Below are 26,510 nucleotides of genomic sequence, written 5' to 3'. Positions count from 1 at the left end.
TACTTCTGTAACACCCTTTATTTGTATTCAGCGCATGATTTCAAGTATACGGAAACTGAGGGCTGAGGAAGTGGATCCCAGTACTGAATAAAAGCACTCCTCCGTGGTGAAAGTACACAAAATAATTTCTTCATGTTTACTGTAATGTTTAAAGTCAGCTCTACTCAAGGATAAGGGCACAAATAGCAGCTAAGAAAGGTTTTCAGGGGCGTTCTCAGTTTGTTTTAAATAATAATGAAATTACTACTGCAAAGGCAGCTAAGAAAGGTTTTCAGGGGCGTTCTCTGTTTTAAATAATAATGAAATTACTACTGCAAAAGGCTGCTTTTTGTCATACTGGTGAGCTTCTTTTTTGCTTCTGTTTTAAGCACATCCATAGCTCACATTTTTTATGCTGTTGTTACATTAACAGCATTCTTCAGGAGATCAAAGTGGATTAAAAAATGGTGAGATATAAGTATCCTTTTTTTTTTACTAATAAGCTACCCTCTCCCTACTGATACTTTTATTTATCTAATATAGTTTTGTGTTCAGAATTGCCCTTTTCCAAATGTAGCTTCTTCCTCAGAAATCTCCAGTCACTGTAGTCCAAGTATTTGTATTGCATTCTTCTTCCAAGGACCCAATAATTGATAATTCAATTTAATCTTCTGTTCTGAGCTCTAAGCTAGTATTTTCAAAGTATTTTATTGCATGTTTCCAAGTATTGCACAGTTTGAAAGAATGGAACAAGCAAGATACCTGGATCCTAACAGGCATCACAAAACAACTGAATATGCCCAGAAGCAGAGCAGAAGATATTCCTTTAAAACCCAGTGACAAGTAGAAAGGAGAAAGAATTCTACAGTTCTTTCATACAGAAGGTAACAGGGGAAACAGTTACCCCACACAATACCAGCACTTTCACAGAAGGGAAGGGTAAAAACTGTTTAACAGTAACTGCTATTAAACAAAGAAGAAATTAATAGTGCATATATATGCAATTCCTGTACCTCATTCAGTTCATGGTTGGACATAGGAATTGAAATGGAGGATGAGTGAGTGCAAAAAAATGACAATTTTTTTTTTTTTGTCATGGAAATGTCAGGAATAGGAAATGCAAGGTAAGAAAAGAAGTGCAAAGTTCACTCCCTGACATGCATACAAGATGCACAGCATATCAAATGTATTTCTTCCCCTTGGACCCTTTCTCTTTTTTGTATGAAGAATTACAGTAATTATACAGGCTTAACTGGAAATTTGTACCATTTCTGTGAAGAGGAGTAGAGACAGGACTGTCCCAAAGCAGTTGTTCACTAAACAGATGAGACACAGGATGGGAGGGGAAGCAGAAGAGGAGCGGCAACAAGACTGCTCGAGGCTGAACAACTGCTCACGTTCAGGTACAGAATCCAACTATAGAGTCATAGCACTTAAGAGGCTGAAAAGCTGCATACCATGCTGGGCTCTAGATCAAAGTCAGTCGCAGAACATTTGTTAGCAATAAGAGTACACAGAAATGCACAACTTCGAAGTCTCAGCCTGCCCTTGCTTTTATCATGGACAGAAGAAAAACAACTAAGCAAGTATTAAGCAATTTTTTCCAGCATGTTTAAGATGAATAATCCACTTGTACATGATTATTTTTTAATGGAAGGTTGCAGCATAAATGTTCTGTTCAATTCAAAATACCTAAATAATTGGTGTTTTGAAATGCTTATGTGCATACACACAGCTTCTCAGTTCTTGCTGAGATGGGTGGGAGGAAGACAATAGGAACATTTTTCAAGTGCTTCACGCATACTGTAGAATTATGATTACTCTTCTGCTCTGAAATGCCAGAGACTTATGCAGTGTACTTCTAATCACGTAGAATTTTACCTGTATGCCCATGTTTAAAGTGCAGTTATACAGATCATAAGAGTAGTCTCTTTTTTTTATCATCATGAGCACGCATTTGCTCCCAAGACTGGTTGGTCAAGACTGAGTTTGATGATGGCTGAGTTTGAGTGCCTAACAAACAGACCAGCAACAGTTTTTTACAAGCCAAGACAGCTTTTTCTACAGTGCAAGTTATCAGCAATTCACTGTGTAAAGACATGGCTACACATTGCTAAAGTCCTCTGCCCCTGCCAAGACAAACTCATGAAACAGCAAATGTTCCTGTTTGCTTGAAGATGTGTGGCATGTCATGCTAACATCACCGCTCTCAGCATATTTATGTGGTCTGGTAACTTGTATCTACTAGGTATTATGGTATAAATTTTCATTAGGCATACCTTCTACTTTGAAAAAACTTACATCATTTGTGCGACTGACACTCCCTAGACAAGAAGAGCTCTTGTCTCCAAAAGAACACAGTACTGGAGACAGCAGTGCAAATGACCATTTGCAGCTCAATCGTTGTTGTCCTTGACCACCTCTCCATCAGGTCACCATGACAGAGGGCCTACTCTGCTGCATCTGGAGAGGACTGTGCTGCCAGTGCTACACCTACAAAGCTGCAGGTATACTTGCATACGATTAAGAAATGACACCAGATACATTCACAGACCTGAATTCTCAAAATTGGCAAGCATTTTGGTTGTTCAGCCTTAAAAAAGTAAATATTTAGTAAAATTTGGTATCTTGAGTTCTCTAAAGCTCAAGGTATTTCTTGACAGGCATTCTTTACCCACCCATCTTTCTCCTCAATAAATTGCTATTGACATCTTAATTCCATAACACTGCAAAAATGTAATGTGCATTTTTGTCCTTTTGACGTGATTTTTTAGAATGGACAATATATGCTAGAAACTGCTATTCAGCTTCACGATAATCACAGTTTTCTGTCTCACTCATACCACTCTGCCTATATGAAATGACTGGGTTTTACGATTATCCATCTTCAGCCAAATGACTGTTGGCATTAAAATAGCCCTTCCTCATGTTGGGCTAACAACCACAGTGAACAAAGAAAAAGCCATTCTTGTACAATGCAGCTATAATTAGACATAAAAACAAGCTAAGTACGTATCAATTAATATGTAAATATAAACTTGTAATTAATTGCATATTATGAAAAGAATAGTTACGAGACAAACTTACATGCCTTTTATTCAGGAAAGAGTTCTGAGAAACAGTATACTGACACTTATGATTATATCCTTTCTGAATAACAGAAGTATTCTTCTGATCTATTGCATCCAAAAACTTTCCTCTCTCTGTCAAAGCAGTGCTGAGAACCTGCAGAGTTCCTATACACTACAACACAGTAGGTGATACAAACTGAGAAACTGGGTTGGGTTAAAGTCTGGTAATTATGGCCCTCCAATTTCCAAATAAGTATAAACTAAGTAAGTATCATCTGACATGCTGAGGAGCATTCAGAATGGTTTTCTCCCCTTCAAGGAAATATTTAAGAGAGCAGGCTTCCACATTAATTCACTGCTCAAGGACATGGCAAATAAACTAAACTACCTAACTGCCAGCTACTCTAAGTATTCAGACTGACATAATGCATGTAATTCCTGCCTACTTAAAGCACCATGCCTTACAAAAAAAACCACCACAAAACCCAAACACTTCCACGTCATCCCTCCAATTCAAACAGAATTCTTTAACTAGCACAAAAATCCCCCAACTACAAAATATAAAAGCAGACATTTCCTTCTACGGATGACTGCATTTTACTTTCTGCTCTTCTTTTTACTCCAGCTTATTTTCAGCTGTACTTATCACAACTAACAGTGAATATCTGAGTATGGTGTTTCATTATACAGGACAAAATGCCAAGAAATAAGGATAAAAGTATAGAAATATTTGCACAGAAATAACAAAATCTTTAACTTCATACATATCATCACATAATTCTATCAAGAGGTACAAGGTGGGGAAAAAAAAAACCTGTTATTCTAGAACAAAAAATTCTAGTAAAATTAGCTTTCCTTTAAAATATTCCTTGTTGTATATACATTGAACGACTGTGAAGATCAGGAGAATTGAAATCTCTTTAAATTTTGCCTTGAGCAATTCCAGAACAGCACACTATTTCTCTTCAAAAACACAAAGTCAGCTCATACCTAGGAGATGAAAGAGTTAACATTTATTAATACCACGTGAAATTCCCTGTTCCTACTAAAATGAGAAATGCTTATTTTCAGCTCTTTCTGGTGTCCGTGTATAACACCTTGTGCTTCATTTAAAATGACATTTGAAAAAAAATACTGAGAAATGCATTTGCCTTAATACTGCCATTAATTCACAATTGTAGACAACAGGGAAGCAATATTGTGGACAAAAATCTTACCACTGAGCTTAAAAATCTGTGTTCAGTGTACAATCCAATTATTAGAAGGTATGGTTCACATCAAGGAGAAATCCACAAGAATGTTAATTTAGCAGCTATGGAAGACTAAAAGCTAAATAAGTACCTTGCTAGAAAGGTTATGCAAAGTAAAAAGCGTGATCACAGCAACACACCAAGAACTAACAGTCCAAGGTATAGTTAAATGTATCAAAATGACAGAGTGCAAGACTCAGCCACCACAGATCCATGTCCAAAACTAGTGCTGATTTTCCACCCGAACCGAAGACAAAGATAATTATTGATTAGGTGATGACTCAAGGCAATCTAGAAGCAAAAAACACACAGCCCCTCAAAAAACCCAAAACAAAACCAAAAGAGCTGCTAAGAAAATAATCTACTGATGGGAATCAACTTTGAAACCAATAATATGACAACTTATTTTATACACATTCATACACACATATGGATAAAGTCCTTGTCCATAAAATCAATCTTGTCCATAAAATCAATTTCTGAACTACAAACAGCTGAAGAGAAAAAAAAATAACTAATATGAGGTCACATGTGTGTACACCAAAATATCAAACATGAAAAACCTGAAAAGCCTCATAGGAAATTAAAAAAAAAAAAAGTAAACAAACAAACGTAAGACAAAGCAGAAACACCCCTCCCCAAAACAAAAAACGCCAAAACCAAACCTGCTACCAAATGCAAAGACTAGCTCATTTGTAAAATTAAGAAACTGATGAAGACACTGACTTTCTAGATTGCTACCCAGTCTCCCAAGTACATCTGTACCACCACTAACAAGGTTAGACTCTGCAAAGAGGAAATCTGAAGGATTCACATTCAGAAACAGAAAAAGATGGTAGTAAAAACTTACATTTAATCAAGTTACAAAACAAGGCAATCAAAAGACAAGCTTTCCAGACAACAGTCCCTTGATAAAAGCACCTAGACAAGTAGGAGTGGGGTCTTAAGAGGCTACTTATTTTCCTAACACTCTAGCCATCAAGTGATCTCAGAATACACACTGGTTAAAGAAAACTGGGTGTTATCATAAATGTAATTCCTTTGGAAAGAAAATAATTTTCTCTTGGGCGCAGGGCAGGGTGAAAAAAACAGTCCCACTATAACCACTGATAAAAATGTGCAGCTGTGAGCATACACATGGCTGGGGATTCAATAGTTCAGTTTGAAAATTCTCTGTACCACTTGCAACAAGACTCAGACTAAAGCTCCACATCTCACAAAACAAATTCAATGTGGCACCTTAACTGCACTCTAGGAAAAGGCAAATTTTGAAAAGAAGCAGGAACACTCCACTAGTTTGCACAATTATATAACCCATGTACTTCGTACCAAATATACAAAAATACTTTCCTAATTTAGGTAAGAGATACTCAGACATACTGCAGGTAGCAGACAGCATCTAGCTAGCTGTAGCCAATCAAGACTAAAACAAGAGATCATTCTAAAGATGTCAGTGGAAAGATAACAGATCAGTTTATGGGATTTTAGGTTGGCCTCACAATAAAGATAAGCAAAGAAGTCACTTCAGAGGAAATGACTGGCTCAGTCCAAGCAACATGACCACAAAAACCCCATGACAAAACACACCAAGTCAAGTGGAGAGTAGGGAGAATGTATCGTAGTAGGTTATCTATGAAGCAGTGTGAGTAAAGTGGTGAAAACACTAAATAAAAATAATTTTTAAAAGAAAACCATACAGACTGTAATTTAGCTATGAAATACCAGGATACAAAGTACAGCAGCATACCTGCACTGCTTTTGTGCCTTGAATAGTGCAACAACAAGAACTCAGACACAGAAGATTTCTGGCTGAACAAAATAGGTTTTCATAGCTTATAATATGAAATATTGCCAGGCATTACTAATTTAATAAGTCATTGAAAGCTTATGAGTATACCTGTTTAAGAGTAAAATCTTACAGCCACTGGACTATGCGATCTCCAAAAATACATTATATAAGTAATCCAAATTCTACTGAAGTCAGCAAGAATGAATCTGACCCTTAATAAAAGAATGTTTTGAGAATAAAGCCTGTTCCTTACTGTACTAAATTTAAATACATCACCATCTGATATATAACACCATCTCACTGAGCCCCCACTTCGGTAATTTTGTCAACATACCACCAATTTTTCTTTAAGTAAATCCAAGATTTAACACATTTCTCACACTGCCAACAGACAGCTAGCTCTCTTCTCAGAAGTGTGGTGGATAACAAGGAAAACACATTCAGGATGGCTTTCCTAATACAAGTCTGCTGCTTTCGTACTGTTACAGAAAAAGAGCAGAAGAAAACACATACTTTTTTTCCTGTAATCTGATGTACTTTTAAGGATGTTTGCATGACTAACATTACAATGTATCACTAGCTACTACCAGGAATTCAAAATGAAGGCAAACAGAAATATGTGTGCATGTAACTTTCACCACAGTAAGTTTTATAACTTAGTAGCCTAACAGTAATAGCTTCTGAGTTTTTTGAAGCTGACAAAGGAAAAATTAAACCATGATAGATTGGCAAAGAAGACAGTACACACAAGGAACACACAGCATAGGAAATGCAGTGTTAAGTGAGTTTCAAAATTATCTAAGTACCTACTAGATAAAGTAGTACAACTAGATCGTTGTAACTGCAAATTTCTGTTGCAAGAGAAAACAGGACTGAATATCAAGCATAAAGGGCCAAAGAACAGACTCTAACAGAGTGTCAAAAAGTCTGTTACGATTATGTCTGTCCCACTCTCTCCAAGAAAAAAGATTAGTCAAATTTGCAGTCTATGCTCTGTTTGTGCCTACATAGACTGGTTGTCCACACATACTTCAAAAATAATTTTTTAAGAGGTCATACATGCTCATGACTCCACTGCACATGGACAAGCTCAATATCAACAGCCTCCCAAAGACAAATTGCTGAAAAATTTGATGTATGCTGTTTTGGTGAACTTATTTTATTATAACATCAATAAGCCACGGCATCATGTTAGTATTTTATTTAACCACCTCTTCATCAATAATTAAAACTTTGAAATAAAAAGAACTTCTTGTGAAAATTATCCTACATCTATGCACCACCTGCTGCGCAACTGCTTCATCATCCTTCTGCTCTCCAGCTGCATGCTCGCAAAAACATTTCACAGAGCCTGCTCCATTACGCAAGGTGTGCATCAGTTGCTTAAGTAACTGCTTCAGATACCCACTGTCATCAAGAGTTGCAGACTCTCAGGGCTGGTGCCAGACAAGGTGTCTGTGCATTTGCATGATACATTTATGCTCACTATAGTACAAAGTTTAGTTTCAGTATGTTTTTATCTTACACATTTTACCACTGTCTCCTAGTTTGCAGTGCCTTAAACTTCCCCCAGAAAGGAGGAAATAAAAAACATTAAAGTATACCTTCAGCAGCTTTTCCTTGGAAATAGGTATATACACAACTGTTTTCGGATATAACAACTACCATTTGAGAATTCATATACTGCACCTCTTATTAGGAGAAGTCTAAAACAATCCCTTGGGAACAACCAGACACTATTGCCTTTGGAATTCTTGTTCACTGACACAAGATAACTTTATTCTCTCTAGATGTTGCAGATGTTACCAAAATGTTAAAAGTTACTTACGGTTTTCCCCCAGGAATCCCTGCTAGATTTGGAGGGATTCCAGGTACTCTCATGTGAGGAGGAGGATCAAACCCAACCTAACAATGAAAAATGAATTAATCTCACACTTGCAATTTCTCATTCAGCAAACCCATTTTCCTCGCCCCCAAGATATCAGGCATTTAACCAAAATGTGGCTTTTACCCACAGTATTTGGTAAATGCATGTCATTTTGCACAGGGAGGTGGAAACAAGATGTTTTCCTTAGTCGTGCTTTGGCTAGAAGTATTCATATGTGCATAGAAAACCAAAAATGCATATCGCACACCACTAAGCGTAACACAAATACCCCCTGTGTTAGCACAGAGCTGGCCCTGGCATGAGTCCATGGTGTGCTGGGGTGTAGGCAGGCCAGCACTCCCCAGCTCTGCAACAGCCAGCATGCATCCACGTGGGCACCGCACTGCGATGTACAGCAGTTTCAGGCCCCAGCCAACATCTCTGCTGGGCTCCACGCTGCACCGTGTGGGCACGGCAGCTGAGAGATCTCTCGTGGAGCTACACCGCAGGGTGCCTTTCCACTAAACTTTTATATCCTGAGTAAATATTTATGTCAGATAATCCAAATGGAAATTCCGGCCTAAACAGGCTTAGTTTTTCTTCTGAAGACTATACGTGAGTTAAAATTCTTAATGTTTGAAGGAGTGCATATGCTATTTAGAATTTCCATGTTTTCATATAAAAGCCTTGTTTACCAGTTTGAAAAAAGTAGCCGTATCTACAATAATGAGATGACGACAACGCTAAGTCCAATCTTGCAAATACACAAGCAGGTAAGTCTATCTATTCACAAAGCTGCCATCAAGCTCATGTTTGCAGAATCAGGCCTCTAGGTTATTCTGCTCAACAGCAGCTGTAACTACTATGCTCCACTTACTACATCCACAACAGCAACTACTCTTGACAACCCTTATGACAGAGGTCCAAGATACGTACCAACCAACATAGAGACATAGATAAAAAGACTTGTGTATGTTTCAAGATTAATTTGTTTTGTCTGTGCAGAACACAAATCTGGTTCAGTAAGAGAAAAGCAGATGGTGACAGCACCAATGAAATGTTTTGTACCTACCACAACTACTTTTTCATTTAAAGCATAAAATTATTTTTTGGCATTTATTAATCAGTGAAAGCACTGATGAAAGTGAAGAAAAAAGGAAACATTCATAAATACACCAAGATTCTTTGATTTCAAGGTGCAAATGTGTTTCTCCAGCCACATGGCAAAGTGAAACGCACAGTGAAGCTGTCAAGGCCTCTGGCGCTGCTGTAACTTGGGAATTTGACAGTGCTAAATGAAGCATGTAGCTCTTCTCAGTGAACCACAACTCACGCGACTGAGATTGCATGCAACGTATGGCCTACCATAGGAGACCTTCCATAGGCAACCACAGCAGCTGCAGCAGCAGCAGCACTCATCTGGGGTGACATATTGTGCAGACTGGCATAGGCTGCCCCTGGACTGGTTAACTCTCCATTCATGCCAGCATGAGGTACCATTCCAAATGGAGCAGGGTACGGTCCTGGAACTGCCAACGGTGTCCGCAAACCTGCAGCTGCAAAATAAAGAAATCAAGTAGTTTTATTTATATATTTCTGCATATAGGGAAGAAAACAACCCCTTTTATCCCCTACAATACCTAACCTTCCCATATACCACCAAGAAACACTGCCATAATTTATCACTACCACCACCTCTTTTCACTCAGTGTAAGTTAGTTCTGCTGAAGTCTGAACTTGCTGATTACTTCTAACAATCTCTTCTAGAATTACGTATTTCCATTTCTGTAATATTTCCCTGTTTACATTAATCTCTCCTTTGCCAAATTAAGCAGTAAAGCTGACAGACATGGTTTACACAGCTCATGTCTGAAGCAACTGTGCCGAATAGCAAAAGTAAACTTCCCCCTGCATTTGTCAAGATTTACACTGCAGCAAATATTAGTAGCTTCAGACAAAGAGCTAGAGAAGAGATTGCATTCAGAACAAGTACCAGAAATTTCTGAGAAGTCTTTTTATACTGTTTTCAGTCCCTGGGTTATTTGCAAAAAAAAAAAAAAAAAAGGACAAAAGTAAACAAAGAAGGATAAGAGATAGAAAGGTATTCAAACTCTTGATAATCCAAACATCTGCTTCTCATCAAGCCCTCTCCTGATATGAAGAACAAAGCAATACATTTAGTTAACATTCACATAGAACTATGCACGTAAAAAAAAAAAAAAAAGATTAATTTTGGAACCATAAAAACACGTGAGGTAATGCATTACCAGCTTGGTTAACCAGAGGGTCCATTGTTGGAGGCTTGCCAAGGCCTGGACGAAGTCCTGGAGTAGCGCTAGTGCCTGGGGTTGGCACATCACTTCGAGGAGTTGGTGTGCTGGATTTCAGAACAGGCGTGCTGGCTTTTTCATGCTGGTATCATTAAACAAATTAAATGAGTATTATTTTTAATCCAGGCCATATTATACGATTTATCACAACAGCAGCTGGGATGCTGGGCACCTACTACTTAGTCCCTCAGCCAATTTTCATAAATTCATGCAATGCTGACAACATTAACTTGTGAGAGAGAAATGCTGACCTTTTTGATTGCTGCCAAAATTAAAATAAGAAATGAAACGTAGAAAGTTATTTTTCCTTCTTCCATTGGCATGAAAAAAAAATTCCTGAGCTTATTTTTTTTCAGGACAATACAGTATGCATCACCAAATTATTTCAGCTTGAAATCCTTACTGTCTCAGTTATTACTGGACACAGTAAAACTAAGCACAAAAATGAAGTACCACCACAGTTAACAGTATAAAAAAAATTGTGACACAGAAGCTACGGAGAATCTGACCAAATCATTATTGGTACTTCAGGAGAAGTTTTCAAAGAGTAACAGCTTATCTAGAAGTTTAACAAAAGCCTGGAAAACTCCTTAGTGACTATATACAGACTGTGTTAATCCATAAGCTACTGCTCAAGAAACAATAAATAATGCTAAAGTGACTCTTGAACTATGTAATAAATCTGCAACCCATTTGACAGAAATGCAGAAGACATAAGAAATCAAAATGAAGCAGGAAATATTGCTGAGTAAGGAAGCAGAATAATACTGTAAAGGCTCGGAAAAACAGCAGTTGCAGGAAAATGGAGAGTGAGACTTTACAAGAAAGAAGAACACTTATCCAGACTACAGGTGGCTACCCACCAGACTCATTTCTTTGGATTTTAGGGAAGTGGAACTTCCTGAAGAGGCTGTAGATGCTGGACTGCTAGAGGCATCTTTCTTCAGCAGGCGGGTTTTATCTATACCGTTTTCACGTGGTGAATGAGTGGGACTTGCCCTTGGAGAGGAAGGATCCTAAAACAATGAGAAGTGAGGAACAGCACAGAACTGTGTCATGGTTGGTACACAACCACCGCTAAGAAGTCTACGGGGAAAAAAACTAGAAGAATTTAAGCAGTAAGTTCAAATGACAAGACATTTTGTTATCTCTATAGAAAAAAAAGCTGAAATCCCTTAACATCAATTTAGAGAAACAAATGCATATAGTAAGCAATCTGGTTTCGTTTTACACTATATGTAGTCATAAACTGTTTCCAAGCATAGAGCTTCAAATCTAAGTATACCCAAATACAAACTAAAGCAAGCACACATGACGTGATAATACCAAGAAAGACAAAAGGAACTGCACTAAGTTTACACTGTTCTCTACACACTACTAGTGACAACAAACCTTTCGATAATCTCTTTTAGGCCACAAAAACCTTGCTCATCTTTGTCTTCAGAAGAAGAGATAAAGATGAATGCTTTATATGCCATAATATCTGCCACTTCCTTCTAGATACCATCTGCAATTGCCTCACTACTTATATCTACAAGAAAGACGGAAATCATCTCTCAGGTGGTTATCCTTCTCTCTTCCAGAGCACTCTCTGTGTTTACTTTAACATGAAATAGCCAGCCCAGAAAGCTACAATGCTATCAGAGCTCCAGGTCCTCAATGCTCCTCTGGCTCATGAGAAGAGCAGCAAGGAGGAAGTGGTCCTCACAAGAGGGCACTAACTCCACAGATCGATTATTGAGCAGTTTCATTGTAAGCAGGGCTTCTGAAAGGATTACTGAAGTCCTTAATTGGATATCCATTTTTCTATTTGGCTGACATCATTTGGGCACTTCGAGCTGCTGAAGACACTTCTCTGTCAGACTCTCCTGGTGTGCTTTTCACAGAGCAGCAGAATCTCACTACCATATTCAGGCTCCCAAATCTCTTTGTTGTATGAAATAAAAGATGAAGGGAAGGAAAGGGAAGGATGTTCCCTTCACCTTCATGCCACTGTCAAACCTTTGACTTTAGCCGACTTCATTCTAAAAACCAAACACTTCTGGAAAACGCTGTCTTTAACATAGCACGTTAAAATACTACTAAGATACCAAAAATGTTTTTAATAATACTCCTACTATTAAATCCAAGGTTAGGTATTGACTTCTTTTTTCATTTGAAGACAGTAGTTTGAGAACCTCTGCCCTCCATTGCCTCTCTCCACTACAGAGCAGCTGTGAAGTGTCAGAACATAACTGCAGAGAGAACAGACCTGGACAAAGCAGTAGAAGGAAAAGCTGACAAGGCAACCAGATAAAGCTCAGAGGAAGACATAGTAACTGAGGTACTAACAAAAAGGAGAAGTCGTGAATATTTTAACATATCCACACAGAAGATTCTTTTTCTTCTAGCATCTAAATACAGTTTTCCTTAACCTTTGGGCAAACATCGAGACTACAAAAATGAAAACAGTTACCTCATTGGATACATCTACAACCAAGTTATCGTCACTCTTGTCCCCATCACTGTCCTATTAAAAATAAATAAATATAGTGTTCATTTCAATTAGCACATTAAGAGCCCAGAGAGAAAGACTATGCATCTACTCAGACATTTTTTTCCTAAACAAAAAGCAAACCAACTTTCAGTACTTATGAGCAATAGGGTAAACAATGAAAACAGGAACACAACATCTTATTTCTGCTTCAATAATAAAACCCAAATAAGATAGAACTAGTTCAAAGGTGATGGTCTCACCAACAGTGCAAGATCGTCAAAGACTCCTCCCTATTACCATCCCAAACAGTGTTATTACCACTCCTAAATACAAACTCATTCTGTTAATGCACTAATATTACTTGTTAATCTTATGGAAATTACTGCTTTGCATACCTAAAAAACCCAATAAGTTGCAGAAAGTTTTCAGGCATTTGTTTAATGAATCAACTTCCTCAAAGTAATAGAACAATTTTTCTCCTTTTCCAGAAAGGAAAATTTTGAAATGGAAAGTTCTGGGGAAGAAAAAGCTTCAGAAATGCCAAGGCATTTCAACATTTTATGCCTAAAAAACCCAACCATAATACTTTGACATTCCCAAACTGAAATGTTTTATTGTGGCTTGTCAAGCTGCATTTTTATTGTTTCACGTAAATCTGTGTTCACCTGAGCTGTTCTAGTGCCTCATAATAGCTGTTACTCAAGTGCCTCCTGGCCCCTGTCTCCAAAATGGGCTGAGATGTACCAGTACACATGCTATGGTACACAGCGGTCTAGTGATTTCTACAGTGGAACATGGTGGTTCAATCAGAAGACAAGTCTTAACTCCAGAAAAAAAAAAAAAAAAGTGAACGACAAAACTTAAAATTTTCATGTGGACAAGTTTGGTATTTCCAAAACCAATACTTTTAGGTAAAAAGTTTCTAGGCAAACAAATCAGCTATACAAGATTGCTCAAACTGTCCCCTATCTCTTGCTTTCAGTGTCTGGGCTATCACACTTAACACTGGCAGACAAAGTAAAACACCAGTTCCTTCTTCTCACTCCAAGCCATAAATATTTAAAAAAACCCTTGAAAAACCCCAACAGGTACTTTCAACCCTTTCTTTCTTCTTTAGCAGCTGAATATTGCTGCAAGAAACACTGCAAACATAGTGGGGACCCCAGAGTGTCACTGAAGACAGAAATGGTGGCTCTATTTGCCACTCAGGAACCTGTCCAACCGCAGGGTGCAAAAGGAGAAGGAACCGAAAAGCTTCAGCCTGTGTTATCTGCCACCCCTTGAAAAGTATGAAGCACCCAGAAGGCAAGATTAGGTTAGAACATATTTGAGTACGTGGGAGCACAGTAAGTGGGACAGTTGTTCAACAGAAATACCACCCTTGAGGAGGGCAAAAATAGCTGCCAAGCAATGATTAAGTGCACTCCACTGCCTTTGTCATCTTGAGAAATGGAAATTTATTGAGACTATCAAAGGCATCTCTTATAGGGGCTTTTAATATCAGAAAATTCTCCTCACTCACAATCTCACAAGTTGACACTATACAGCTTCTAACACGAAAATCAGTCAGAAGACAAAAAGAAAAAAAATGCATTTTGCATCTTATTCCCAAAAGCAACAATTCCTAAAACTCATTTATCTCCCTTCTGACAAATGCAGTACTTCCTTGTCCCTCATAGGGCCTCACCTAAAACAAGCTCAAAACCAGCAGCGCTGTGTTTGCAGAATCAGGGAACCTTTAAAAAGAAATATCATCTTCCAGATGAGAATAAATCTGGAACTTTCAAATATCCTCATTTTGCTTAATTCTTTATTTTGATGCTGCTTTTATCTGTAAAATCCATTTCAAGGAAATAGCAAAGAGATCCACACATTCAAAATGTGGATTAAAACAAACCGCTTCTACAAGGCAATAATATCATTTCCATTTATTTCCAGTAGAAATACAAGAAAAAAAAAAGCAAAATAAGCTATTCCTGGTTTTTTTAATTTAAATAAGAAATGTAGCTTAAGAATGCTTAATCTTCAAATATTTAAAATGAAAAATGCCCATAGAATATCAAACCCTCTAAGTTGAGGGAATAAGATGGGGAAGCTTTCCAAACCCTTTTGTATTCAAAACATGATTATTAGAAAGTGGTGGAAACACAACTTGCAAAACCGTAACAGTACTACAACACCATAGTGTGCAGAAAGTGGAAAGTAGCCTCATCTACTTTTAATAGTTCCAGGGATATCCAATAGCTGCTCAGAGATATTCTGGGTCCAAGTGGAGAGAAATTACTCTAACAAACAGTGGGGAAATAAAGTGACACCTGATTTTCTCTTGGGTTTCAGTAACCAGGAAGTAATTAGTGATAGGCTTCACAGAAACCAGACAATCTGCCACATTATTGCTGCCTAAGAGTAGTATCTTCTGTTAGATTTAAGTTATGCTTTTCAGTACTCTTTCATAGCAGTCCTAGTCTCTAAAGCCTGTTTAAGTATCATCCTGTGATTTGACTGTGAATTTAGACTTAAAGCTGAAAGCCTATGTGAACCTTTTGAGGTTCATGTATCCCACACTATTGTACAGAAGGGCCTCTTCGAAACCAAGTAGCAAGCAAGCTAGGCAAAAATGCAGAACACAAACTGTGAACTTTTTTTATTTCAGTTTGCATTCTGCTGAAACTGCCATATCAACCACAACCAAACTTTAATAAGCTGGCACAGCCTCTTAAGATACGCAATCTGCAATGGTAATTATTACCCAAGCTGGTAGTAGCTAGTATCACAAAAATGTACTAAAGCCCCTCAAATCAACAAAACCTTCCATTTCAAACCAGCCTGTAGGTTTTAGAGCAGTCCAGAAAGGATCAATCTCTTGCTTGAACTCTGAGAAATGTCCCAGAATACCTGTGAACCCCAAACAGCTACTCTTAGCTCATTAATCCCCATTGAAGAGTATTACTTGGCAATAGCCCGAACTATCGAGTCACTACTCTTCCCACAACAGCAATATGGTCTCTCTGGCACATGCATTCATGTACTACATCAGCCTCTGGAAACATATTGCCTTCTTCTTCATAGCTCTTTTACTCCTTACATCAGAACGGTATGTGCAAATAAATTAATCATTTATTTGACTCAGATCTGCTTACATAGTGGCTGGAATCCTTATCATCCACCTTTCTCTTTTTGATGTCATTGGTATATTCAGGGCCATTCCTGCGTTTATCTGTGCTTCGCAGACTGTCCGGGACCAACAGAGAATTACTCTGCAAAGACAAAAAACAAGGTTAATCAAAAATTATTTTCAAGATTCCTTTACATATGCTTAAAAACTCAAATTAGATGTGATAGATGCTTTAGAAATGTGATACCTACATAGTCTTTCATTCAATTTAATTCAACTCAAAGTCCTCCAGGCAAACATGTACAGCTTCATGCACTCTAAGCAGCTCAGCTTTTCGTTGTTCAACTTCTCAAAACTTTAGTTCACTTGTCAGTCATCATCTATTTAACTACTTAATTCAACTGAATTTATTGTTCGGGAGAAGAAGGCTTGCTGTTTATTCATGAGCACGTAACAATGATTTTTTTTTTAATATTCAGATCTCATATAAGAAAAGAGACTTACTAAATATAATCTGAATGATGGCTCACCTCCAGACCATCATAAACAGTTGAGGCTTTGGTAGGTCTACACCTGCAGGCATGGATAGATACATGGCAATGTGCCTTTAACTCTTAAAATAACAAATATTTACCAAATAAAGTTATGCAGTACTCATTTGTGAGCTGCGGTAATCTCCAGTTGGATGCCTTCAACAAATGTATGGCAAACAAAGATCAAATATTTTTACTTCCAGCATAACATTCACTACTAGTGGGAAACTAAGGCTAAAGTGTTGTTTAATCAGACTTGGTCTGAAAAACTGAGGCACACACACACAAAAGACAAATGCAAAGACTAATCTTTTCCTCAAACTACATGGGCTGCTTTCATTCATGCTAAGTTATGCTAAGTACAAACTGTTGACCCAAAGAGAAAGGCATTTTAGACATTTTTTCAGTCACATGACAATTTGACATGCCTGTGATTCCCATCTCCATCTCTGCTCCAGCTAAAGCATTAAAACAATGTTACAATGAGTTCTTTTAAGTGCAGGATTAGCATATGCAAGAGGGCAATTTGTTCAGTGATGTGTTAATGCTATGAACAATACTGAAAGAGTTGAGAAAAAAAAATCCCACTTCACAAAGACCTGGTAAGCCTACTTCCTAAAAGCCAAGTACATGCTTACATAAATAAATATATGCTCACATTAATATGTAAGTAAATACATATTTACACGCATACACATACCTCTCACAAGATAAAAGCCTAATACCGACAGGTATATACAATGATATAAGTGTAAGCCCTCAAACGAAATAGTTGGATCTACCCAAGAGCCAGAGAGATTAACTCTTCATACAACACAAACATATACTAATAGCCAGTGAACTGTGCATCAAATGGCTTCCACTTTACAACTTGAGAACAGCAGGCTAGTTTTGCAGAGACATTAATGTTTAGTCCCAAGGAGAAGGAAAACAAAACAGGGTACATAAGGCAATCTGAATCCTCTTTTTCCTACTTCAGAAGCTGCACTTTAAAGCCAACTCTAAGCTCTTTTATTCATGACTATTCAAGCTAAATAAATGCCAAGGGACTTACACAAAGCATACAGGAGGGTCTAATGAAATTCAGTAAAAAGAAGCTCAAAATAATGTCTTTACTGCAATGTTTTGCAGCTAAAAGGTGGGCTTGTTGGATCACTGAACTAATTGTCTTGACAAATAGTCTGAATTTAACCCCTCATCTCCTCCCAGATGCACACAAACTCAGGGATTCACTAGTGTGAAAAGCATGAAAACCCATCTTCTAAATTTTAATATTGGATGCATCACGTCTGTAGCAACAGAAACATATTAAGAAGCAAGCTGTAAATTCAAACTTGAGCACAGATTTGTGCTCTACAAATGTCTTTTCTTAAGGAGGAAAGTCTTCTAGTTAAGAGATACTTCCTTTAACAAAAATCCTTTTAAAAAAAAATCTATTTTACTTCTGAAGAGTTTAGAATGGAACAAAGAAGGCAAATGTAGTAGAGCAAATAAATGCAGTTTCTCACTTTAAACTACCAAAATTAACCACGAATAATGGAAAGGTGGCAAAGGGGCAGTGGCTGGGAAAAATTTAGCAACCCTGTTATTTGAAGTTACTACACAGAAGTGTACGGAACAGCCCGCAAATTCTGGCATCAAATGCATGTAACTACAATGGCCGATATTTTTTCTGGTTTAATGTAAAGTCTACCTAGAGAATGTTGCAAATATTCTGTACAGTTTGTATTATGGAATTTCAATACTGTGAAACATACGTAAGAACTCCTATGTATACCTAGCTCCCACTGTCTCCTAAATGCCAAACAAACATCAAAAGACTGATGGCTTACTTATCATGTTAAAATACAATTATAACAATAATCTAGAGTCCTCACAAGCCTGTTCTGCAAAATATTCCCCTCTACAGTCATATTTACACTGTCCTTCACTAACTTACCACATTCATTTAAACGCCTGTTCTCTGGAATCAGACTATCAATGCTAGAAGTTGTTGTAGAGCAGCTTTTTTCACAATAAATCTACTAGCAGTTGCAAATAAGATCATGCCATTACTCTGGCAAAATTTAACAGCAAACTCAATAATTACAAAGTTACTATTTTCTTTCCCTTAGTAGTTCAAGGAAGTTCTAACAATTGTGACTGAAAACAGGTAAAATATAACTTTTGATGAAAAATAGTTTGCTACCGTAACCTACTACCATAAGATTACATTCAACAATATGAAAATATGCATATTTTAATGTAATGGTGTATCCAGACCCATAAAGTAACAAAGGAAATACAAACAAGAACTGGGAAAGAGAAAACCGTATGTGCTTTAGGCTATTGACACTTCTTACCCACTTAATGTTAAGGTGCAGGGAACAGAATGAACAGCCTACTAAAAGCGACTTTTCCTCATTTCAGCTCTGGTAGAGTTTGTATTTGCTATATATTCACTACCAAGCATAGGGTTAGCTAGCAGACAGCAGCAACAGTTTCACAATGATAGAGTTCTCCTTATCTTCTTTAAAAAAAAAAAAAAAATTAGTTCTTCTACTATGCCTACTGACATCTGATTTGTTTGCAAAAGTAGGACATTTTTATTTTAGCTATAATATTTATAAAATTTTCAATAATGCTATAGAAATTTTCAGTTGGGATTGATCTTCAATAATAACATTTGTACAGAAAGGGAAAAAAGATATCATTTTGTCTTAATTTCAGTCGACTAGACACGATTGAGGATAATCCTTGCTTTCATACTAGGAGTTCAATTTATTAGGGATTACCAATGCAGTAACTGTAAATCATGACTCTCAGATCAGAATGGTCAAATCAATTTTACGTAAATGTTTTATTTTTCTTCCAACAATTCCAAATTTATTCACATTAATCTCTTCTTCAAATAAGACCCAAAAGAAGAAAAAAAGCCTAATGTGGCACTACATCCTGTAAGAGTTACCACACTGGATAAGGGCTGTGTAACAGGCAACTGAGGATCATAAAGTGGCCCTGTCGCCAGCAAAAGTTAAACACTGAAACCACCAGCAGCAAATGTGAAAGGAAAACCTAGTAATGATGCACAGAGAAAAGGTAGGTTCCCTATTAGGAGGGTAACACTCGCTATTCAAATGTGGCTCTTCAAGGGCCCCACTGTTCCCCATCGGAACTGCTTCCAAACCACAACTACGTGTGCCAGAGGTAAAGGCTCAGCGCCCACTGTATCTCACTTAGCCCCGGTTATAATACAGCACAGACACTCTCCTAGAACATCCAGAACCGACTGATTATTACAGCAATTAAAAAACAGTATTTACATCACATCTGTACTCATGGTTCAACTACACCTGGTCCCAATTAAGAACTTCTCTAGTGCTGGGCTCCTTATCCCTCCCAGGATATCCCCTTTCCCCCAGCGACATGCACACAGACATTTGCTCTGTGCTTGGCTGTTCACTGTCTCTGCACATCCAAATCAACTGCACTCACCTGCCATCACAGCCTGTCATTACAGCTGCCTGTGCTGTCATTACATTACCTGTGCTTGCCCATATCACCAAGCAGCGCCACTGTGTTTATTTAACCTTCCACCAGACCTGTGCTGCTACACCACACCCAAGTGTTACCTACAGATACCAGTTCATAGACAGTAACAAACGCAATCCCGTGTCGAGTAGGCAAAACAGGATCAAGTTTAACAGCTACAGCCACAACATCAGTTACTCAGCAGTCCCACTGCTCATTGTCGGGATTCACTGACAGGAGTATAGTGGACGTCTGAAGAGGGACTAGCGGTTAACTATCACCCAGCAAGGCACGAGATTGCACTCAAAGTTATTTAAATCAATAATCATTAACTTCAATGTCTTGAATATGCTTCTTACAAACACACGTCAACAACCCAAAAGTTGACTCATAAAGTCAGTAGCTTTTGTTTTAAATTGCCAGTTACTGAAAGCTACTGACTTCACCCTTTTTTTGCCCACAATTTTAAGTTATATTTATACTAGTATGTTCATGTTAGGAACAATGAAATCTAGAAGCCTAAATGGATTTGAATCACTCTTCACATTGATTCCATAATCAGGAGATATTAACAGGGAATAAGGCTTCTGTTGATTTCAGTATTTTCTAGCTGTTTGTGAGAATCAGAGTATCCATAAAAATTTATACCAGACCACCCCAATCCTCTTGTCCTTTGTCATCAGCCTCATGCTGCTTTCTATCAGCTACAAACTAAACTGCAACGTGTCATCCTACATCTCTTCTGTGTGAACAATTTCTGCTGAAACTAATTGGCGGTTTGTATCCATGAAGACTGTAAGATTTGACTTACTTCTAAGTTGACAGAACCAATAAAAATAAAAGCTATAACTCACTAAATAAATTTGAGTTTTTAGATTACAAGCTATATAATGGAAAATAAACACTATTCACAAAGGCCAAGAAGCATACATGTGCTACACTGAAGAGTACTCTACATTTTCCTATAATTTCTTTTATGATTTTCCTCCCTTATTTAGAAGAACTAAAATACTAAACGAAAACAGCTTGCATATAACATCAACCAAAAAGCAGCATCCAAATGTGCATGCTCCATTCCTCCAAGACTGGGAGGGGAGGAATAGGACAGAGAGCTGGAGACACTGAAAGTTCTTATCCTTTAAGAAAAGAACATTTGCTTTGCAAAACAACAGCAGCATTTATGCTTAACGATGTAGGCAAAAAAAATTCTTGCAAAATGTATGACTACTTCCTAAGTCTTAGAAAACAAGTTCAGTGTTTTCATGAGGACAAAAGACACCAACTTTAATATAAACCGCAAGTCAGATCTCACTGTCTACAAATTATGACTGATACAGCAGAGCTCTTCAGAACATCTGCATTTCGATGCTGTCCAAACAGGATACTAGAACAGCAGGAAGACAAGCAATAAATGAACATCTAAGATGAGTTTGAGGAATGTTACCAGTATGTTCCCTAGAGAAAAAAATGCAGACATCAGAGTTCTTTTGCACTGATGTCTCCCAAATCTTTATTAATCTTCAGCTGCAAAATTTGCTTACTTCACCTGGCATCATTACCTGCAGCCAGACTGTGTCACAACAGTAGGGATGCCTGTCTTCCCACAATAACACGACCCAGTTTTGAATGGTCAGAGATACATCAGCCAAAACCCACCTGCCATTACCTACGTAGTCCTGTAATTTAATTTTGACCAAATAATTTTAGCAGTTAATGTATGAAGTATGCTATTATTACTAACTTAAAGGTTACATATTACACAAACACGCATTTGCAAAGAACTTACTTTCATTTTACTTCCCAAAACTTTAAGTAATAAAAAAACAAAAATTTAGCCCTTGCCATTTACATACAGCAAAAGGAGAATGGAATAATGAAATCACTACATACATATTCAATTATAAATACATGAATCTCACTGCATTATTAAGTATTTCTAAAGACACAACACATAAAAGCTCATGACTGCTTATTTGCCTAAGACTTTAAAAAAAAATAAAACCGGATCTTATTTAAAAACAAATATGCTCTATTAATATGTCACAATATGGTTTAACTCAAAGTTACATAAAAAACCCCTCAGTTTAAAACCAAATAGGTAAGCACTAAACTGTAATCTTTCAAGCCTACACATTTAAAGCTGTCAGCTTCTACTGATGACAGTGGAAGGTCACTCTAGACATATTTGATGGAAAACATACTGTAGAACTGCAGAGTAATACCAAAAATGGTTAATTTAGGCAACTAACAGACACGCACAGGATTTGGTGTCGTGGATGACGAAAGCAAGCCTTTGTGAGGATTTCTAGCAGCACAATTACACTAATATGTTACTTTGAAAATCAAATTCATCTTATCTTGGTGACCCAGATGTTATAAAGTAATTTGCAAAATAAGAACTTACTGCTCAGTTGGAACCATATGTAAAAATTAAACAGACCTGATGGTATGCTTGTGTACTTGTGACCAATTTTATAATATCTCTAAAAATGTATCTTATATTAAAAAGGAATCCATTAAAAATAAGAGAGAATTAAAGAAGTTCAAAGACTAAAACATTCCCAGCTGATCATTTTAGCCACAAATTTGAACTTCACTATCACTGAAATTATGATTCTTTCACTGAAGACACCATTTACTGCTAAGCCACAATTCTAATGTAACATGGTATTTAAACAAGTTTAAGTTCAAATTTAAGTTCACCTGTAGTCAGTTATTACAGTTTAATTTAATTACAAATTATTATTCTCCATGGGGACCAAACAGAAACTATGGACACCACAGAGTAGTAACCTGAACTTAACATATCCATACAGCAAAGTTCTTTTATGAAATAAAGTCTCAGATTGTTTAGAGGTTACTTAGTAGGTTTTTTTATCCTGGGTTTCCCACTACAGATAATAACCAAGAAATCATGAGTTACACATATGGAGACAGAAGTAACTGCAGCAACAATTTTATGCAGTTTAATTAAATAAAACTGACATATGCAGTAAACTACGCAAGTGATATTGCAAATTTCCCACAACACAAAAGCCGGGTTTAATTTTTGACAGTTCTCCTTCCATATGCAAGAACTATCGTCAGCTACAAGACTAATTAAGAGTCCAAATCTCACAACACCCTAAAGCATTTGATTTTAAACCCAAAAACCCTTTAGTAAAGTACATGATGGACAGGGGCAGGTGAGGATGGGAAGAGAGCAAGGTCAGGAAACTTAACAACCACAGCAAAATGCAAAGTCATTACTCCCACACATGCACATGTGTGTGCACATAGACACAGACTGCAAACCTCCTTCCTTAGCTCTTACGACAACTTGTTGAGAATCCTGCAGTTGACTAACATCACTCAAAGAAATATGTCCCACTCAAAGAAATACATCCTTAAGAAGTCTGAAGCTTCAGGAAAACCCAGCCTAAAATTATTTCCACAGTTACACTGTCATTAATAACATTAGGCAAGCTGAAATGAATCCTTCTTGCTTCATAATCTAGAAACAAAAAAGCTTGCTGCAAAAGATATGCAGATTGTTTCCAGTAAATAATTGTCAAGCCCTAGTACAAAACACAAACAAAAGAAGAGCAGCAACAAAAATCAGAAGTTTAGTACCGTAAAGGTATCTGTCAAATAACTTCTCCTAGTTCTTTTCTAATTGAGAAAAGGAAACAAAACAGAGCTCAAATTCACCTATAGCATCAAATAGCATTAGCTTTGTTACTTGAAATGACATGAAAGTTTCACCTGCCCATCTCCAACAGACTAATATAGCAATATCACTCAAAATGCAACAGTATAAGAAAGCTGTAACAAAGTAGTTCTTGACTGGTTTTCAGATAAGATTGTCTTAGACCAATTCTATTACAGCTTATGTCTAAAGGGAAAAAAAGTATTGCTATGGAAGTTAATACCTGAAGCACAAATTAAGCAGTAAACACATTTGTAAGGCTTAAAGAGATTCCGTTAAAGAAACTTCTAGGGCCAAACACCGTCATGACACATGAATTTTAAATTTCTCACCTGTTTCACAACTGTAATTCCTGAAAAACCTACAGGAAAAATCTTAACTCTGACTAATGACATTATCCTTTAGTTTGCAGTCAACATTCTGTTTGATTTGCAGCTTCCCTCACACCCCAAATATGTAAAGTTCAAGCTTCCCCATAATCATTCTGCCCAGAAACAAACCCAATTCATACAGTCCCACAAACGAATGACTTGGTGTTCTGCATAAATCAAGAGCTATCTTAACAGAGAACACATATGCCCAGTATCATGAAACTGACTAAAAGGAAGACAAAACAGACAAGCAGTGCAATGTCTGATTATTACATTATACAGAAGGGGAAACATTAGCATGAATGTTGGTACTTACTGTGCCTGGCTCTCTGTCTGCTCCCGCAGTAACCAAGAAATGCACAGACATGCCCGTTCAGACACAGAGGCAAGAACAGAAATAAAAAAGGGGGGAAAAAATTAGAACACAAGCCGCAAACAGTTTTAAAATGGCTTTTATTTATATAAGTCATTGCACATTCCTAATACAGTGATTTCCTGAAAATTACAGTATTTTGTAAACATGATTTACAGTTTAACCATACACAAAGCCTAGTTGTATTTCATGACAGAATAAATTACTTTCTTTTCAAAAATTAGTCAAGTGCAATTTTGCCCAATATTTAATTGCGTACTAGATTTTAAGCCTATGAAACTAAAGTAACAGATGCAATTATCTAAATCGTTTGTTTGAATACATTCACTTCAAAATTTAACTTCTTGTTCCCCCTACCTTCCCACCCACCCATTTAACAACATGATTTTCTTTGAAAAAATTACCCATTATGCAATTAAACTGTTTTCCACAATACGGTGCAGGCCACTTGTGCTACAACTAAGCATTTACTAGGATGTCAACATGCCCTGTGAACTATAGAGCAAGTGACACCTAGAGATCCCCTTTTAAAATACTGAAAGCTTCCAAGCTGAATTTTGCTTCAGTGGTATATATGCAGACATTTTTAAGTTTGCCAACAGTTTTTATTTTTGTTTTTTTCTCATTTTATATAACTTGATTTCTTTAGAGATGCACATGATTTGCAGCAATGTGCACATTTGACAACGTCCTAATCAGGCCTGCCATGCCTCTCACCTCTGTGGTGTTCTGCATCGTGATGCTTCTTGTCATCTTTTATTGCCAAGTGAGACTGCCCACCCAAAGCACTAGAAAGGGCAAGAAGGCCAGCGCTGCTTCCAAGTGGAGGGATTCCTGGAGGCTGAAGTCCTGATGGATGAGGTGTTAGAGGCACTGGAGGTCCATGGCCATGGGAGAGATGTTGAGCCTGCAACTGCTGCTGCTGTTCCCAGTAGTATCATCATCCCCAGAAGAACAATGCAGAGCACATAGTTTGGGAAGGAAACAGGAGAAATTTGGTTAATTACCGAGAATCAACAGTGGATTTTTTAATTTGTTTTAAATCTAGCCTCTTCTAGTAGTGACTGGTGTCCCACCACACTATACATACTGTATTAGAATCATAGAATCATGGAATAGTTTGGCTTGGAAGGAACCTTCAAAGGTCATCTAGTCCAACGCCCCTGAAAGGCGCAGGGACAGCATTAGATCATGCTGTCTGTGGACTGCTCTGCTCATGTCCCATAAGCCAGAAAAGTTTAGCTGGATACTTGTTCTGCAGCCCAAGGAACCCATTCAACTGCTGTAGGTTGTTTTGGGCAGCTATTGCATGCCACAGCATCATGGGTGACAAACAGCAGAAGGCCCGTATACCCTTCCCTCTCTATAGAAAGAAGTATCACTGCTCTGGGAGAAAAAACAAGTTTCACTGGCAAGACCGATTTAAAGTCTGCTCTTTCTCTTCTCCCAATTTAGAAACAGTAAGTAGGTTTCTATTTTGAATATCAAAAAAATCAAATGACACTGCTCCATTTCATATTTATTGTCGTTAAATTTATATTTTATTCTAGCCAAGATTAAAAAAAAAAATCATGAGATAACACTGTGTTTAGGAACCAACTTTGAGCTTAAAATCCAGGTATTCCACACAGCATAAATAAAGTCATGGAATCCCCAACAAGGAACATGATATTAATGAATTAAAATACCTCCATCTGTTTCAAAAGCAGCTTTCAAGATCAATGTCACAATGAGTGAACATACAACCCTGTAACCAATCTGGCAAAATAACCTATAAGCAATTTTAGAAACTGAGTCCTTCTAATGGAAGGACTTCCCCAGAGTTTAAATATTGAGATATTTTCTAGTTAAAGCTCTTTTCCAAGTTCTAAGCTCTGTTTTCCAAGTTCAAGTAACCATTGAATTTTTCCAACATGCTCAGTCAGATTTATTTAGAAAATTATGCTTCAAGACCATCTTTAGCTTAGTCATAGCTCCCCTTTAGTCTGCTACAGGTAAACAGATTTTCTGCCTCTTTCCTGCTTTCTTGTGCCTGGGTATACGAAGAGAAGACAGAACAAATCTCTCCACCTTGGCCACACTCCATCATCTCTCTGCTGAAGGTAGGCACCATGAAAAAATCTAAAGTACCACCCAATTCACGGGATCAAAGAGAAGA

At 37.4% G+C, this 26,510-nt stretch overlaps 1 protein-coding gene across 2 annotated transcripts in view; it reads right to left on the bottom strand.

Annotated features, from left to right (window-relative positions):
• TLE1 (TLE family member 1, transcriptional corepressor) overlaps positions 1-26,510 on the bottom strand; it is a 74,658-nt gene that overhangs the window by 7,184 nt on the left and 40,964 nt on the right. For both annotated transcript variants that reach the window (XM_065657807.1, XM_065657808.1), the window contains exons 7-14: positions 25,070-25,274; positions 24,296-24,312; positions 15,903-16,019; positions 12,742-12,795; positions 11,150-11,302; positions 10,224-10,368; positions 9,322-9,512; positions 7,918-7,994 (exon numbers count right to left, since the gene is read on the bottom strand). In XM_065657807.1, coding sequence (XP_065513879.1) covers positions 7,918-7,994; positions 9,322-9,512; positions 10,224-10,368; positions 11,150-11,302; positions 12,742-12,795; positions 15,903-16,019; positions 24,296-24,312; positions 25,070-25,274 — 959 coding nt within the window. The remainder of the gene's footprint in view (positions 1-7,917; positions 7,995-9,321; positions 9,513-10,223; positions 10,369-11,149; positions 11,303-12,741; positions 12,796-15,902; positions 16,020-24,295; positions 24,313-25,069; positions 25,275-26,510) is intronic.

The sequence above is a fragment of the Caloenas nicobarica genome, chromosome Z (genome assembly GCF_036013445.1).
Source record: "Caloenas nicobarica isolate bCalNic1 chromosome Z, bCalNic1.hap1, whole genome shotgun sequence".
NCBI classification, from domain to species: Eukaryota; Metazoa; Chordata; class Aves; order Columbiformes; family Columbidae; genus Caloenas; species Caloenas nicobarica.
This window is presented reverse-complemented; position numbering and strand designations above follow the sequence as displayed.